Genomic DNA, 17,293 nt, shown 5'->3' with positions numbered 1-17,293 from the left:
AGGTGATACTGAAAAACATAGCACTGAGGTATTTTTTATTTTTAAAATGGAAGGAAACAAAGTCTGGATCTAATTATTTTTACATTTACAAAAACTGCTACTGCTTGGCTCTTTTGCTATACGTTTAGGTTCTGAATACATGACAAGAGTATGGGAAAGAGCAGAATAATAGTACACGCAGTTTTAAAAGCTATGCACATCATAACCTGGGATAATGATTACACAGCAAGAGACCTGAGTGGAGGTAGGCTAACAACACATTTTGACTTTCTCCTCAAAGGATAGCTTTGAAAAATAAGTGTAACCAATTGTTACACCAAATTAAAATGGCAATATTAAATCGGTAACAAAACGATCCACATTTTATACAATATTGTATTTCCAAACATACATAGGTCATGAAAATCAGAGAACCTAATATAGCACCGTTGAAACCATTCATTATCCTTCATGCGTGTATGCAATTCAGAATTTCGGCAGAAGACAACAAATGGAAAATGTCAGTTTCATTTCTATAAATCAATTTGGATTTCAATTAAATCTTTGCCTTAGTAAAGGGTATTCTTATCTCAAGATCAATTAGCCGTTTTTAGCTCCACCGTTTTGGAAGTAAAAATGATGGGCTACATCTACTTTTTAATTTAAAACCAAGAACCAAGCAGTAAGGACAGCAATGTCAACAATATCACATTGAGAACCACACAGAACATTATAAAGAATTTGGTGCATGTTTTAACAACTACCAACTGATGTTAACAATGAAAAATTTACAAAGGTAAAACTTTTTTTTTGCACTGACTGGTTTCAATACAGCACTGAATTTAACTCATCTTTGGGCTTCAATCTTTACATAGAGTGAATATGAAAGTGCCATACTGAGGCCTTCCCCAACTTACACCATAGTAAAGATTTCAAAATCATTCCAGTATGGTCTGAATGATAACTGTTCTGGCTGACACATCTTTTTTTTTTTTTTTTTTTTTTTTTAAAAAAAAACATTTCCTGGCCAATTTTTTTGCTTGAAGATGATTGTCTGGTTATACAAGACATCAATCTGAAGGGTAACAACTTATTTTAACTTAACTACTGGCGTAATCATTGCCAGCAGTGAACTTACACTAGTCCAAGCCAACTCAAAAACACACATCATAAACATTTGAAAGTCATTTTTAGAAGCGATGTCACAGTTTGTTTCCTAAGAAATGTAATACAGCTTTTATTTGAAAACGTATCTTCAGTTTAACCCTCCGAGTTAAGAAATATTTTTTAGATCATTAAATTCAATTGTGGTTGACGTGCTTTAACTACCATTCTCTAAGTTGTGTGCTATACCTAGCCTGTGGGACTCCATAGCTTCTCTGAGTCCTAAAGTGGAGGATTCTGTTCCAATGCATGTGAGCAAGAAGGATCCTCAAATGTCTAGGCTTCCAATATTCCAACACTGCTTTACTGGGCAGTGCTGTGTATGGAAGTTTTGTTTTGTTTTCAAAGGAACACGTAACATGACACCATATTAATGACAGCCAACATTTTTTTGTAGAAGTTTACAGCCTGTATACATTATTCCACCAAATTTAAGAACTTTAAATGGATTTTAATATGGATATGATAATGACAGCCATTAAAAGATATTTCTTTTATTAACATTTCCCCAAATGAGCAAAATAGAGGCATCATGTGCCATTGGTTCTGTCATACTGGCCTTTGGCTGTGTTGGGGAAGTAATCACACAAAAAGTGCCCATAAAACAGAGAAGGCAGCAAGTGAAACTAGAAAAAGGTTGGAACTGTATGAATCAGACTTGAAAGGAGTTATTTTTAAAATTCTTTCTTAGATGACTTGAGGAGGGAAGTGCAGGGGCATCTGGAGTTGGCCCCTCCACTGCCGTCCTGAAGTAAAGTAGATTCAGACTGTCCGTAAAGATTATCATGAGAGTTGGTGACTGCACCCCAAATCAGAGCCAGTTCTCTAAGAAGAATATGGTGCAAAACAAAACAAACCACAAATTAAATACATGACACCGAAATCACTTTGATGAGAGAACAGAACACACAGATATTTTAAAATATAAATAAATACATTTAGCCATTTTTATTCAAGAACCCCAGAGAACTGCTTTAAAAGCAATTGCTTCTTTGAACCCCTTTCTAAATTCTTTCATAAATACTTACTAGTTTGATTGTCACTTAATGCAGCACCTCAGTGTTTGCTGGTGGTGGTGATGGAATTTCACTTAATTGTCTCTCCATAAACTATATCCTATTCCACTAAATAATGTTTCCCTGAGGAAACCCAGGCAGCTTACAAAATACTGTTAAACACTCACAACAAAACCTGCAGAGTATTTTATTTAAGAAAAACAAGGAATGTAGTGTTATGACATAGGGGGAAAAAACTATGCAAAACAGTCACATGGAAAGAAAGTATTTTAATTTTTAAAATCCAAGTTTGCTTAATTTCTTGTGAACTGTTCAACACTGTTTTAAATATCCTGAATAACTGTGCCAACAAAATTCATCCCCAGTGTTTCCACAAGAGACATTAAAATTAAAGACCAAATTATACTATTTTTTTCCTTTAACCAAAGTAGTCTTTTTCTCAGTCCTTTTTGTGCAAAAATATTACAAGAGCAATTCAAATGGAAATGCTGAAATGACATGCCAACATTTCAGGGCACATTTAAAACACTCAGAATGATTCTTGAAATTATTATATTCTAAAATATTACTAGCGATCACTTTTAGATTAGTTCTGTACATCTACTCACACGGATGCAATTTTCCTAGACCTCTGAAAAATAAACAGGCTCATTGGTCTCTTTTGGTGTCCACACAATAGGCAAGATAGGTTTATAATAGTGTTTAAATCAAACTAGGCATCTACAATCTCTTGACTCCACCACATTCAAAACAAAAGTCAAAGTTCATTTGGCTATCTTGAAATCACTCCCATAAACCAACTACGGTTCACTGGACCTAAACATTTCTCAGAAATGTGTCATTTTATATAATTTCACCTAAGTAAGTGATGATTTGGGGATCCTTTAGAAATGGTTAACGCCGAAGAATAAACTTTATCAAAATGAGTAATTGCAATAAAGTGCTTGTTACATTTCAAAATGATGCTTTTAGACTGTGGTTTGTTGTTTTAAAAGTGTGTGCTATTCCTTCCGTAAAGGATCCCCAGGCATGAGAGTTGGGTTTTCTCACCTGTCTCATAAAGCAGCAGCACTATCTTTTGGTAGGCTGACAATAGGCACATTACCCATGCGGATGAGGCTATACTAGTGCTATGGCAAAAGGGGAAGTAAATTAGAAAAGTGGGAGACATGTAGAGGGTTCCTATTATACTCATAGTTATATACAAATATATTAAATATACTATAAAAATAGTCGATTCTATTCCTTTGCAATTACTTCAGAAGCTCCTTTTAGAAGAAAGCTCACCCAATCCAAACTTAAAAGGTTCTCTTTCTCCAAACACTTAAAATGGCAAGTGCCTTTGTGCTGTTTCTTCTCTACCATTCAAAAATTCCAATCAGCTTGTCCTGGCTAGAAAGACTCACTCAGCAACATTAATATCCAGTGTTTACCCCCTTCCAACAGGGACTCCCGTGGGACTAAGACAGGGCCACAGGTAATTGGAAAGGTTACAGACTTGAATGCGTTTTACACAAATATTCATCAACAAACTTTCAATTACCAAAGAAACGGAAAAAAGCAGAAATACTAAAGTAAAATGCTATTTGCATTCCACTTTTAAAAAGTTTGCCTCAATGTAGTGGAAACATCTGAAAACATGTTGAGTAATATCCAGTTTAAAAGAATTTTCACTTGTCTGCGTAGAGTACTATTTTAAGGATCCCTTTCTAAGGCTTCCTGAACAAGGGTTCTTCTCCCTTCAACAATGCTCTTGATGGAGCTGGACTGCTTCAGTGCTCCTAGCGTCAAGCAGACTGCTTTAAGGCAATGACCAACAACTATAGCACTTCTGAAGAATCCAAACATTTTCACTATTTTGCACTGAATATTCTATAACAAACTATTCCAAATCACTGGCATCTTGTTATTACTATTCCATTCCTAAGTCAGATATAAATGACAAAGGAGAGCACAGCACCGTCAAGTTACCCCCAGAATTTGGGATGCTCGAAGGCTAGACTGTAGTATTTACTCACGTGCTACCTGCATCTCCCATACTTGTTCCTCCAATATTTTCCATTCAAAAAATGAAGTACTTTTTAAGTGTCTGGGTTCTGGTTTGACACCACTCTGAGGAGCAGCTTTATTAACCCTTGTAGTTCTCACTTGCATTTGTTAAACAATACTGACTCCCCCAAAACTATGATAACTGCAAGTCCAAAGCACAGTAACTGCAGAGTAGCTAGCATTTTTCCTGAAACTCAATAGTTTCTTACCTAAAACGTACCACCCAGAATAAGTGTTTTTAAGAAAGATGAATACCTGTGAGAGTAAAGCAGAGGGAAGACTTTTTATTTTTATTTTTTTTAAGCTGGAAGGTGTTTCTATTTGGTATCTTTAAATGCTATAGATTTGGGATTTGAACTAACAGCTTTGGCTATAGAAATGAATGAAGAACAGACACTGCTGAATCTTCATTTGAATGCTCAAGTTTCATGGGGCAGGGTGGGGGGCGGGATAGCTTTGCAACCCAAATTTAAGAGAATCAGGAGGAAAACAAAGCAGCAAAGAGGCAGCTGGTGCTTACTGCCTCTTCCACTACTACGCTTCAGACTGAAAGAAAAGCAGCTAGCTGCTCCTTTAAATTAGCAATGGTTAATTCTAAGCAGGAAAAGAGCTGCGAAGAGCAGTAAGAATCATAAAGGAAAATTTTAATTTTTTTCCCCGACTATTTGTGGAGATGGGAAATAATTGAAGGGGCTGGAGTAGGACAATGTGAGTAAACAGTTTAGATGTTTACCTGGGGCTTGTCTTATGCTTTGTTGCTGTCAACCTAAGTAGTACTCACAGTTCACCATCTTTAAGTGTGGTATGTAGAGGACAGGCCTCAATATAATAGTTCTTCATATCTTTTGTTAGCTAAATCCATATCACTAGGTATTGCCAATAAATAAATGAGGCACAACTCAGACATATATGGAATGGCATAAGGTCAAGAAAGGCAATTTGAAAGGGGAGAAGAACAATGCTATTGCCATATTCCACAACATCCCCCTTGTCTGTGTACATATGCTCAGGTACATACATATTCTGACAACTATTCTTGATATTCATGGGAATGTGGGAAATCTATACTGGATGGTCATTTAGCTAGAAGAGCTCCTTGATATGTTAATTACTGATTGGTATCTAGTTGCACTTCTTTTGTAGAAGGGTAAGTACCAATTTTCTTTGGTTGTTTTTTCAACATTAATGTTCAAAGTAATTGTAGCCAGGTACAATTTTCTGCAGAAAGACAAAGTATATGCCTTAAGGACAACAGCAAAGCAGAGGACAGAGAAGTCTTAAGAACTGGCTTAGCATTCCCCTGACCTGTTTACCTAGCAATTCTGCATTAGGTTAATTTTCATTGTTCAGAACCTTTTCTGTTTTAACAACCTCAACTCTGTTACACATTTTCTTTTGAGGTCAACTTTGATTTATTACACTTGTCCTCTCCTCCCTTTCCTCAGTAATAACATTTTTTATATTCTAATAACGTATTTTCTACTAATCCTCTTGTTCACTGTAAATTTCATTAATACCATAAAATCTATAAAATGTTTTTAAAATGTATGTAACTTGTATTGGAATTTATTACTTTTAGAATATGATATTGCCAAAGGAAATCTTAGTTCACGTTTACAAGGCATGTGAGTTACAATATTCTAACGTTGTAGTGAAGGCATAGCCAAATCCCTACCCCTTCTTTTTTCTTTGTAGGAATATCAAGATCATATTGAGCAAATATTTCTGGTAAATTCTTAAATGACTAACTTTAAAGAAAAATGCTGATTTAGGAAACAATTTTAGGATCACATTAATAACTATGATAGTGTTAGGTTGTCATCTTTTATTTCTAAATTATTTGTACCTCCAGTCCAAGAGACTGATAGCAGTCTTCAAAGGAACTTAGTAGGAGACTAATAATGACACTGACACCCACATGCTGTTAAAGGTACTAAGGTTTCAAAACTGCTACGGAAACCGGACAATGACTTCAAGATGGTGAGTTATCACCTGAATTAAAATCAAGGCACTATGGGGTTTTTTCCCCTCAAATAACCCTGAATTATTTCTGACTAAAAGAAGCATTGAAATTGTGAAGGATAATAAAAAATATTTCAACAAATCCCAAAAGTTAAAATTCCCATGATTGAGAATGTTAAAAAGTGCCTAAGATGTTTTGTGTGCAAATTTTACCTCTATAACTGAAACATTCTTGAAATTACTTTCAGGCTTGTTGAAAACCGTTTACGCAAATATTTCCAACTATGAACTATAACAAAATATGCAATCAAAACTCCCAACCACCTAAAATAAAGCAGTGCAAATCCTATTTTCAAACATAATTGAAAAATAATGAAATGAGGGATATTTCTGAATAACTTGAAAATCCTGTTGTATCAATAATTTAACCTGAAAAAAAAAAATCCGTTCCCAGCAGCACATCATACCTCACTGAACAAACTGTGACATCACAGCCAAAGTATGAACAAAAAAACTTGTGCCCCGGAAAAGTGAACAGAACACTACTGTGTTGTAAACAAAAGGAAAGACAGAGGATGGATCAGTTTGCACGTGGTGTCAGAATCTCAGGAAAGGTGCTCATACCTGTAAGGAAGAGAGAACGCTTTCATGCAGCATACAAAATGTTTTGCTTTCTCTCCTTTTATCTAGACATATACATATTTTTACATCATCTGTACATAGAGAATTTGAACCCACACAACATTCTGAAAGTAATTACTGTTCCATCATTATCTGAAAAGGGAGAGGGGTTGGGGGAGGGGGTCGCTACCAAGTCTACTGGACTGTCTTCATGGCATCACTGTGAGCAAACCCCTGACATGGCAGTGGTATGTCCTCTGTAACACTTGATAAGAGGCACAGAACCACTAAAAGTTACTAACATCATTAGTGCCTTTCTGATTCCCTGGAGGTCATTTCATAGCTGAGCTTCTTAACATTTGGCAATATATTCTTTTTCCATCAAAAAATATCCAGGCACCTAAAACACTGTCAGAACTGGCTATGCCCCTATGATCACCTCCTGCTGGCTGGTATTTAATGTACATCTGTAGCACTAGGCAGCATTTTCTCTGCCAACTAATTCCAGGAACTAGAACACTCAATACTGCATCTCATGAAACTGCTGGAACTTTCCCTCCTTTCCTCAGGTCATTTGAGTAACTCTTAATGGGCCATCCCCTTCCTCCCTTGATGTCAGAGAGGAAGCACCATGTGCTACTGTGGTTGAACCTTGGAAGGGTCGGGCAAGCTGTCAGTCCTATGCCGGCTGAGTTGCTGCTGTTGCTGAGACTGATGTTGCTGGTGATGTGACTGAGGGAAGGTGCTCTGTTGTAGAGGAAATGCAGCAGAGAGAATGAGTTGAGTTGAGGGATTCCCATGGAGCAACCTAGAAGTCTAAAAAACAAATGGATTATGCAGCATTGCTTTACTCCCTTTATGGCACCCACATAAGATTTACTCACACTCTCCCCTGTCCATAGGGACAAAATCCTTAAAATTCTACATAATGCATATCACTTTCACTCTCTGGTTTAAAAATTCTAATTTGGAAAATGCTTATGAGGCCTTCCCTCTTTCTGAAAGTATGAGAGAGTTTCATTTTTTTAAAGGAATCTGAGCTGCAGATTTTATGATACAGAAAGCAATCTGTATCTTGAGCCAAATCACACATGTTCTTTCACTTTATGTCCTAAAGACCCATATTTTAAATTATAAAATTTGAGCATAGTCATGACTATATGAAACACAAATACTGTGAAGCCAGACAATGCCTTCTGCACACAGGTTCGCTCGGCTGGTTGGAGCAGCACAGTTCAGTGGCCAGGAGTGTGGGCCCTGAGGTAGACTGAACGGTTCAAACTTGGGCTGCCCACTTACCACATGTGTGACCTGGGCAAGCTGTTTACTTCTCTGGGCCTCAGTTTCTTTCTTTAGAAAATAGGAATAACAGTGCCTACCACATTGGGTTCTTAATAAAGATTAAATATTATTTAAAAGCATCATAAATATGAAGGCAAAGTTGCAGCCTTAGGTCCAATAAGCAGCAGTGTGGTATAAAGACAGACAAAACAAAACAAAACGAAAAAAGGCACAGGATTTGCAGACAGAAGCCCTGCATTTGAGTTTTGCTCTGCCATTTACATAAGTAAGCTGTGTGACTTTGGGCAAGACTCAAATATATAAGCCTCTGTTCCTTTCACCAAATTTTTACTTCTGACATGCTGTTCATTAATGTAAAACTCTCAGATACAAAAAATCGTTAACGGAAAGAAAGTGAATTTTTACAATGAAAGTCCTTTCCCCATTACTGACAGTACAACTTGATGCAGGGTTCTTAATTTCAAAATGGAGCTGTGGTGGGCAATTTTTGCAAATGTATATGAAAGAAACATGCACAAACACACACAAAAAAGAGCAAATCCCTGACAAACCTTAAAGACTACTACGCTGTCAAGGACTTTCAGAGGTTTCTTTCTCTCTTTGTTATTAGGAAAAGCTGTGTAAGGCAAAGACTTCAGGATACTTATGAGCCTTATAAGATTACAACAGGAGCATGTTTTAAAACTAGGTATTACATAATTTAAAAAAGCCAAATTGTGTATTTATTACCTACATACAAGTGTATTTATGAGGGGTATTGCCTATCTTATTTCTTTGTGGGTCCTATGTCTTTGGGATGCCTATTTTTTTTTTTTTGAGAATGTTTATTCTTTTAAGGGCCTTTGTTCCTTGACATACTTAGAAGACTGAGATGTTAAGGCAGGTCCTCTCCTTTTTTTAGCTTATGCTTAATTCTCATTGGATACATTTTCCCTACATAATAATTTAGAACTTGTTTTAAATTGTTATTTATTTGTAATAGTAGCTACCCCAGTTATGTCTGCAGCATAGGCTTAAGGTCTAAGAGACTGTATGACTCTCAGATATTTAGGCAACTAGCCTGTTTTAGTTTTCTACATCACAAAGACAAGGATTATATTTGGACCAGGACACAAAGGGTGACAAATTAAGACTATATTTATGCCTGAATATAGAGTACGATAATCACATCACATGTTATATAACTCAGAAATTGATGATAAGGGCCCGGCCTAGATGAAGTGGTCTCTAGTACACATCCAGACTAGCCTACATTCAAAATTGCTCCAGCTAGGCCAGAAGGGGAAAAGGTAGATTTCTAGTGAGGATCCTGAGGTCCAGATAAGGATTTTGTTCATTTCTCTGCTGAGGATCTTGCCTAGTGACTTTCTTCTGTATCCTATAGATAAGGAGAGCCTGTCTGATTAATCTACATGATATCTGTGTCTATATTTTGGCTAATCCAAGTGTCTATTACATTTGTCAATATAGCGGTCACAAATAACAGCTAGCTATGTGCCTTGTCTTGTATTCAGTGATTTACAAGCATTATTAATCCATGAGGTATCAACTATTATGACCTCCACTTTACACGTGACGTTTAGCAAGAGTAAGCAACCTGCCAAAGGTCACGCAGTACGTGGTGCAGCAGTGACTCAACCCCAGGGCAGCTAGACTTTACAGCCCAAGTTCTTAGCTATACATATACTTAGCTCATAGATATACTACACCTCCATGGTTTTTCTCCTGATATTAATTTACAACTGAAAAATTTTAATAAGATTGAATTCAACAAAATAATTTAAGGTAACACCTATACTAGTAAAAAGAAATCCCTGCTCTGTACAGAGTAGAGTTTATGGTTGGCTAGAAAAAGGAGGAAAGAGGTGCTTGCTTAAGTTCCAGAAACTCTAGCCAGAGACTGAGAAAACAGGTGGGCAGGAAGTAGGCCACTCACTCTATCCAGCAGTTTTGATAACTGGGTATGCCCAATGGCAGGTCTAAAGTCTTCCAACGACTGGGCAAGGGAAGAAAAAAAATCGCCAACCAGGACAAGCTTTCTATCTTTGTAGAGATTTAAACTGTACAATAAGCTTTTGTGAATTTTTCACATCACTCACAAAGCTGTTCACTTAATGCTTAATTTCATTACATGAAAGTAAATGAGTTTGAAGCAGCTTCCCCATGGGGAGAATTACCTGTAAAAATTGTTGCGGTGGCTGGGTCAGCTGAGCCTGAGATGGTTGCTGAACTGAAGTGAGCTGCTGCTCCTGGGAGCTCTGCTGCTGCTGCTGCTGAGTTACTGACAATGTCTGTGACTGTTGCTGTTGTGTAGCAAAAGTAGGATATGCAGTCACCACCTGGCCCATGAGCATAGTACTAGGTACCATGACTGCCCCACAAGCTACAGGAGCAGTCACTAATTTGGTCACAAGTTGTTGACCTTGAGAAAACCTGTTAGAAGAAAGAAGGAAAAAAATTGGAGTCCAAAGTACAAGGTATACATCATAAAAGGCAGTGGAGTAAATACTTACCTAAGATAATACCCAATGACACTGCCAGTTTAGTTTTTCAAGGTCTGTATATTCCTACTTTGTTTCATTTTAAAAGATTCCCTTTGGTATAACAGTAAAACAAAAAATTCATACAGCAAGATCAATGTATAACAAAAATACAAAACGTTTTTGGATATCCACATTCAAAAGAATAAAGTTAGATCCTTACCTCACATCATAGACAAAGATTAACTTGAAATGGACCAAAGACCAAAACATAAGAGCTACTGCTATAAAACTCTTAGAAGAAAACATAGGGGAAAAGCTTCATGACACTGGATTTAGCAATAATTAGCAGCTGGAATTAGCAATAATTTCTTGGATATGATACCAAAAGTACAGGCAACAAAAGAACAGATAAACAGATAAACTGGACTGTATCAAATTAAAAATCTTGTGAATCAAGGGCACTATCAACAGAGTAAAAAGGTAACTCTCCCATCCCACAGATGGAAGAAAATATCTGCATATCATCTTTCTGATAAGGGATTAATAACCAGAATGTCTAAGAGCGCCTTCAACTCACCAACAATCAACCCGATTAAAAGAACAGGCAAAGGTCAAACTTGAACAAACACTTCTCCAAAGAAGATACACAAATGGCTAATAAGCACATGAAAAGGTACTCAACATCACTAATCATTAGGGAAATACAAATCAAAACCACAACAAGAAGCTACTTTATACCCATCAGGATGGCTATTATAAAAAACAAACAACAATAGAAAATGACCACTGTTGGCAAGCAAGTAGAGAAACCTTGTGCAGTGCTGGTGGGAATGTAAAAATGGTGCAGCCACTATGGAAAACAGTATGCAGTTCCTCAAAAATTTACTATAGGATTACTATATGAAGGAATTCCACTTCTGCTTATATACCCCCCAAAATGAAAGCAGGGACTCAAAGAGATATTTGTACACCCATAATCATAAGCAGCGTTATTCCCAGGAGCCAAAAAGTGGAAGTAACCCAAGACTCCACTGACAGATGGAATGAATAAGCAAAACATAGTAGAGTGGAATATTACTTAGCCTTAAAAAGGAAAGAAATTCTGACAATTGTTGTAACATAGATGAACCCTGAGAATATTATCCTAAGTGAAATATGCCATTCACAAAAGGACAAATACTGTATGATTCCATTTATATGAGGTACTTAGACTAGTCCAATTTACAGGGACAGAAAGTAGAATGGTGGTTGGGGAGAGAAGAATGGGGACTTGTATAATGGGTATGGAGTTTCTGTTTGGGAAGATGAATAAAGTTCTGGAAATGGTTAGGGCAGATGGTAACAATCGTACTCAATGACAATGAACTGTATACTTTAAAATGGTTAACATGGTAACTTTTATGTCATTTGTATTTTTCCACAATAAAAATTTTTTTAATCTATAAGAAAAAAACCTTTTTCTTTTTATAAAATTACTAGGTACTAGGGGAGTCAGATATATGTGGCACATGATTCATCTGCTACACTGGCACACAGTTCATGAATAAACAAAGCTATTATAATGTAATTTTTTAAACTCTAGGTTTATAGAAGAAATTTACACAAAACTGTATCCTATAAATTTAATTCAAAACCAAATGACATTCTACCAGTGAATAAAAACTCTCAATTTATAAATTTATCAACGCAGCATAGCGTCCTCTGTGCTAGAATTCATTAATTTTTCCTTCTTTCTCTGCTTCCTTTTGCTTTTTGAAATGAAAGAACAATAACACACAAAAAAATGATGCTTCTTTGTGGAACAATATTATTTCCATTTGCCTTTTCTGTGAGATGAAGTTAGTTTATAACATTGGTCATTACAGTGAGATATAACCCTAACGTACATGTGGCATGACATAACTGTACTTACAAACTGTTTAAAGTATGTAACAATATTACACTTAGTACAGATCTTGAAAATAAAATACTGTATTTTATATACTACACAACCAAATACTTTAATGTAAAACAAAAAAGAATTAAAATTGTCCATATTAAGAAAGTCCAAAGAAATAAGTAATATTTACAAAGTACACTTAGTCACAGAAGTACTAAGTGCTGATTTCTCCATAATCTTAAATGAAATTAATACCTGAATTAGCCCATGGCTCACTGGTAAATGTGATAAGAATATTTTCTTTAATCTGCTTTCGTGTAACTCACACTTCTGCAGCTTTGTATACTCTGGGCTTCCTCTGCCCAGAATGCCTCCCTAGACTCCGAGCCACACCCACACCCAAAGCCAAGCTAAAGTCTTGAAGAGTCAGGGCAAGTATCTCTGCCTTGGTGAAGCTTTCCTGATCACACCTTTATTCACCTGCTTGCCTCAACCCATGAAACTGCTTACAAAAACAAAACAAAACAAAACAAAAAACTGCTCACTTCCTCCTTTCTAAAGACCTCTGAAGTATTCATCACACCAAACAATTTATCTTTCTATTGCTTTTACTAGTTTGGTCTTTCCCTTGGGGAAGGGACGATGCCATGCTCATCTAGGTAGGCCTTCAAATGTTTGCTAAGATGTGGTTTCTGTCCCCCTCAAAAGACAGATGTTCAGGGAAATGCAACTTAAAACCACAATTAAATATCACCTTACCCAGCCAGACTGGCCATTACTAAAAAGTCAAAAAACAATAATGTTGGCACAGATGTGGTGAAAACACTTATACACTGCTGGTGGGAACGTGAGATTTCTCAAAGAACTAAAAGTAGATCTGCCATTTGATCCAGCAATCCCACTACTGGGTATCTACCCAAAGGAAAAGAGGTCACTGTATCAAAAAGACACCTGCATACATACGTCTAACACAGTACAATTCACAATTCCAAAGATATGGAATCAACCAAGTGCCCATCAACTAATGAGTGGAGAAAGAAAATGTGGTATGTATACACCATTGACTACTACTCAGCCATAAAAAAAGAATAAAATAATGCATTTTGCAGCAACTTGGATGGAGCTGGAGGCCATTATTCTAAGTGAAGTAACTCAGGAATGGAAAACCAAATACCATGTATTCTCACTTGTAAGTGGGAAATAAGCTATGGGTACAGCAAAGGCATACAGAGTGATATAACAGACTTTGGAGGAGGATGGTGGGGGTGAGGGATAAAAAACTACATATTGGATAGAATGTGCACTACTTGGGTGATCAGTGCACCAGAATAAGTCACAGATGGTTGTTTTTCCAGAGCGGTCCACAAAACCTTCCTGTAATACATGCTTAAGCACTCGAGCACTGAAATGAAGACACCAAGGTCTGTGTTCAGAGCTCCCTTCCTCATCACCTTAACTAGCTACAGATCCCTGGGCTAATTACTGAAAACTCACTTTTTTCTTATCTGGGAAATAAAAGGAGGCCCTCACGTACATTTTCTTTTAATAAATGACAATTTGAGATAATATATTTTGAGCATTTAACAAACTTAAAAAAGGTTAGCTACCCTAACCACTGTTACTACATGGAAATTCTCTAGCATCTATATTGAAAAGACAAAAGCTTCATAGTGACACAGAGCCTGTCATAAACCTTTTCTAACAGTGTGCTGTAGAATTTGTATTCTATAATATTTTGTAGCATATTTTTGGACAAGAAAAAAAATTTGTTGTTACCCTTTAATTATGAAGTCTTTAAACAATGAATACATTCTGTGTTTTTATTTCAAATTTAAGAACATTGGCTGCAGTGAGCATCTCATCAAAATCACATTAAAAAATTTGATTAAAAAATCAAATTATTGTTTTCTAATCAATCGGTTTACAATTTTCAAAATAACAAATGAAATATGACAACTACCTTATCTGCCTGTCCTGAGTGAATGTAGTTACTGCAGCACTCTGGGTGCTGTTTTGTGGCATACTAGATGGAATCTGGACCATGCTTCCGGCTGCAGGCTGAGAAATCACCATAGTGTTATACAGTGGGGCTGTAAGAGTGCTCTGTGTCTGACTGGGTAGAGATGTTTGCTGACTGTGCCCACTCAGTACATTTTGTTGACTCTGTTAAAAATAAAGAGAGATTTTATAGACAGATTAACTGAAAATAATTATTTGGGAAGTATGCTAGAATTCATCATTCTAACAATATGACAGAGAAAGAAGTGGCAGGATATATCACTCTGGGGGAAATATAACCACAAAGGAATGACTCGTGGTAACTGAGAATGAATTAGTCTTGAATATCTTGCTGGAAGGCAAGCTATGACTTTAGAAAGGAGTGTGATTGTAATAGAGATGATATAAAATATACCCAAAGAATTTCTGTTAAATGCCCAAAGTGAATGACTAATTAGTGGGCATTTTTCTATTTTTCATTTAAATCCTTGAGATTTATAGTCACAGATCTACAGTAATTACCAACATTTTCTGGAATATCCAATAAACCATTATGCCCTCTCCCCCAACAGTCTATTCTGCACATATGGGAACAGGCTTCCTGGTCAGCCTCTTGAGCAAATCATACCTTTTAAAATACAGAAATAGTCTAAGTTACAAGAACTTGGTATAACTACTAGACTACATCTTTAAGCAGATTGTGACATATTTTAAAGCTCAGCCAGGTGCAGTGGCTCACGCCTGTAATCCCAGCACTTTGGGAGGCTGAGGTGGGCGATCACCTGAGGTCAGGAGTTCGAGATCAGCCAGGCCAACATGGTGAAACCTCATCTCTACTAAAAATACAAAAATTAGCCTGGCGTGGTGGTGGGTGCCTTTAATGCCAGCTACTGGGGAGGTTGAGGCAGGAGAATCGCTTCAACCCAGGAGGCGGAGGTTGCAGTAAGCTAAGATCACGCCATTGCACTCCAGCCTGGGCAATAGGAGCAAAACTCCGTCACAAAAAAAAAAAAAAAGAAAAAAAAAAGCTGAAAATATTTGATACTAATATGATTTGCACAAAATATTTTAAAAATCACTCTCAATACTATACTTTCTAAATGCTATTAAATTTTGAAATGATATTTTATCATTAGAGCTTTATTTCTGTTTCAGCTATAGTGTGCCTTCCAACCACTGATCACTCCATAGCCTGGTGTGCTCAGTAACATTACCTGAGTTGATGTACTCTGTAAAGTCTGTTGTTGTATCATGTGCTGAGTTGTGCCAATGTGTCCAGTATTCATCCCACTTTGAATCTGATTAGTAGGAACAACTTGGCCTTGCATATTTATAGGTGCAAGTTGCTGGATGTTAGATGAATTTCCAGAAGAAAGTTGAACGGAACCAAAATTCAACCCAGGATTTGATTGTTGCAAAAACATCTTTAAAAATAAAGATTATGTTAAAATGAGCTTTGTAGACTGAAAAGAAGAATGAGCATTAAAAAGAAGGCAAAATCAAGCTACAAAGTACGTTTAAAAAGCAAGTAACAAGGCTGTCACTTTGAAGAATTAGCAATAAATAAGTAGTCAATAAAATATGAAACTTTATATTCAATCTTTCAGTTATCTTAATTTTACCATGTTTCCAATTGTTAGAAAAAGTATAACTAGTGTTAGTCTGTGGACTGACAGCTCTGTATCACTTATCATTTATAATTTATAACATCAGACAGAAGTAGTTTTCACTCCAAGTTTCCCTTTACCAAAGTCATAGTCTCCTAGAGTGGTCCTGCTGGTTGGTCATACAAGACTAATTTGAATCATACATACTGGTATCTTAATAAAAATACTACTGATGATTGATTTATAAATTCTGTACCCAAGATGTACCTAAAACTTTATGTAAAATATAATTTTTATATTATGGATTCAAACTTACTAAAATTTGGACTGGTAAAAAAAGATGACTGGAGAAACAAGGATGTTGACAGAAATACCCTCAGAAATGAATTATCTTTAGAGACTGTAAGTATAATCATACTGAGTAGGTAACCAGTGAATATTTATTGAACTGAATTGATAAAACGTATCTCTTGCATCTCACTTTTAATTAAGAAAAGTTAATTTTCCTGGAAATCCAAAATGTGAATGGGATGCTTTGTTTGTATTCAAATATAACAATTACCTGCAGCCCCTGACCATGGACCATCTGAAGTTGTTCTTGAATTTTTCTTAGTTCTTCTTGTTGCCGATGAATATTTGCTTCTATCATGCGTGTCCGTTGTTCCAATTGGTCTTTCAGATGTTGCATGGCTCCTAATTGAGCTGAAAACTGAAACTAAAGTACCACGTATGGAAAAAGTGTAATATATTTTAGAATGACTTACTCCTTATAATTGCACAACGTGAAAAGTAAGCAGTATAACGTGAGTGAAGGATGTTATGCTACTTATGCCCCTTAGTTTCTAATCCACCCATCTTTGCTCTGCTTTGTAATATTGGACCTGGACCTTCAAAATATTTCTCCTTTGCCAGCAGGCACAAAGTTATCCACATCAGTAGGTGGTGCTGGAGGGACACTGCCAAGAAAGTGCTCAACTCCTGGTTCTGGTGCTTTTCCTTCTTGCTCTTATGTCAGGGTGCCAACGTGAAGCTTCCCAGTTAGCCTTGTCAGCTCCCCGGCAGGTGGCTTTCCAGCAAGTCTCAATGACATCCTAGTGGGCAGCTTCCCTGCAAGCTTTACCAGTATCCCAGCTGATGGCTTCCAGCTCTCTAGCTCTAATCTGTGGCATGTCAGTGAACTTCTCTATTATCCAGTTGCTATAGCCGCATTTGCCCCAAGAAGATCTGCATCTT

General features: G+C 36.6%; 1 protein-coding gene across 22 annotated transcripts in view; it reads right to left on the bottom strand.

The window, feature by feature from the left end:
- The window catches only part of CLOCK (clock circadian regulator), a 118,366-nt gene continuing 101,073 nt past the window's right edge, over nt 1-17,293 (bottom strand). For 17 of the 22 annotated variants that reach the window (XM_063722732.1, XM_063722730.1, XM_024245558.3 and 14 more), the window contains 5 exons: nt 16,623-16,775; nt 15,668-15,877; nt 14,416-14,618; nt 10,271-10,526; nt 1-7,607 (listed from right to left, as the gene is read on the bottom strand). In XM_063722732.1, the coding sequence (XP_063578802.1) occupies nt 7,428-7,607; nt 10,271-10,526; nt 14,416-14,618; nt 15,668-15,877; nt 16,623-16,775 (1,002 nt within the window). In that variant the 3' untranslated portion in view covers nt 1-7,427. 22 annotated transcript variants of the gene reach the window in all.

The sequence above is a fragment of the Pongo abelii genome, chromosome 3 (assembly GCF_028885655.2).
Source record: "Pongo abelii isolate AG06213 chromosome 3, NHGRI_mPonAbe1-v2.0_pri, whole genome shotgun sequence".
Lineage (NCBI taxonomy): Eukaryota > Metazoa > Chordata > Mammalia > Primates > Hominidae > Pongo > Pongo abelii.
This window is presented reverse-complemented; position numbering and strand designations above follow the sequence as displayed.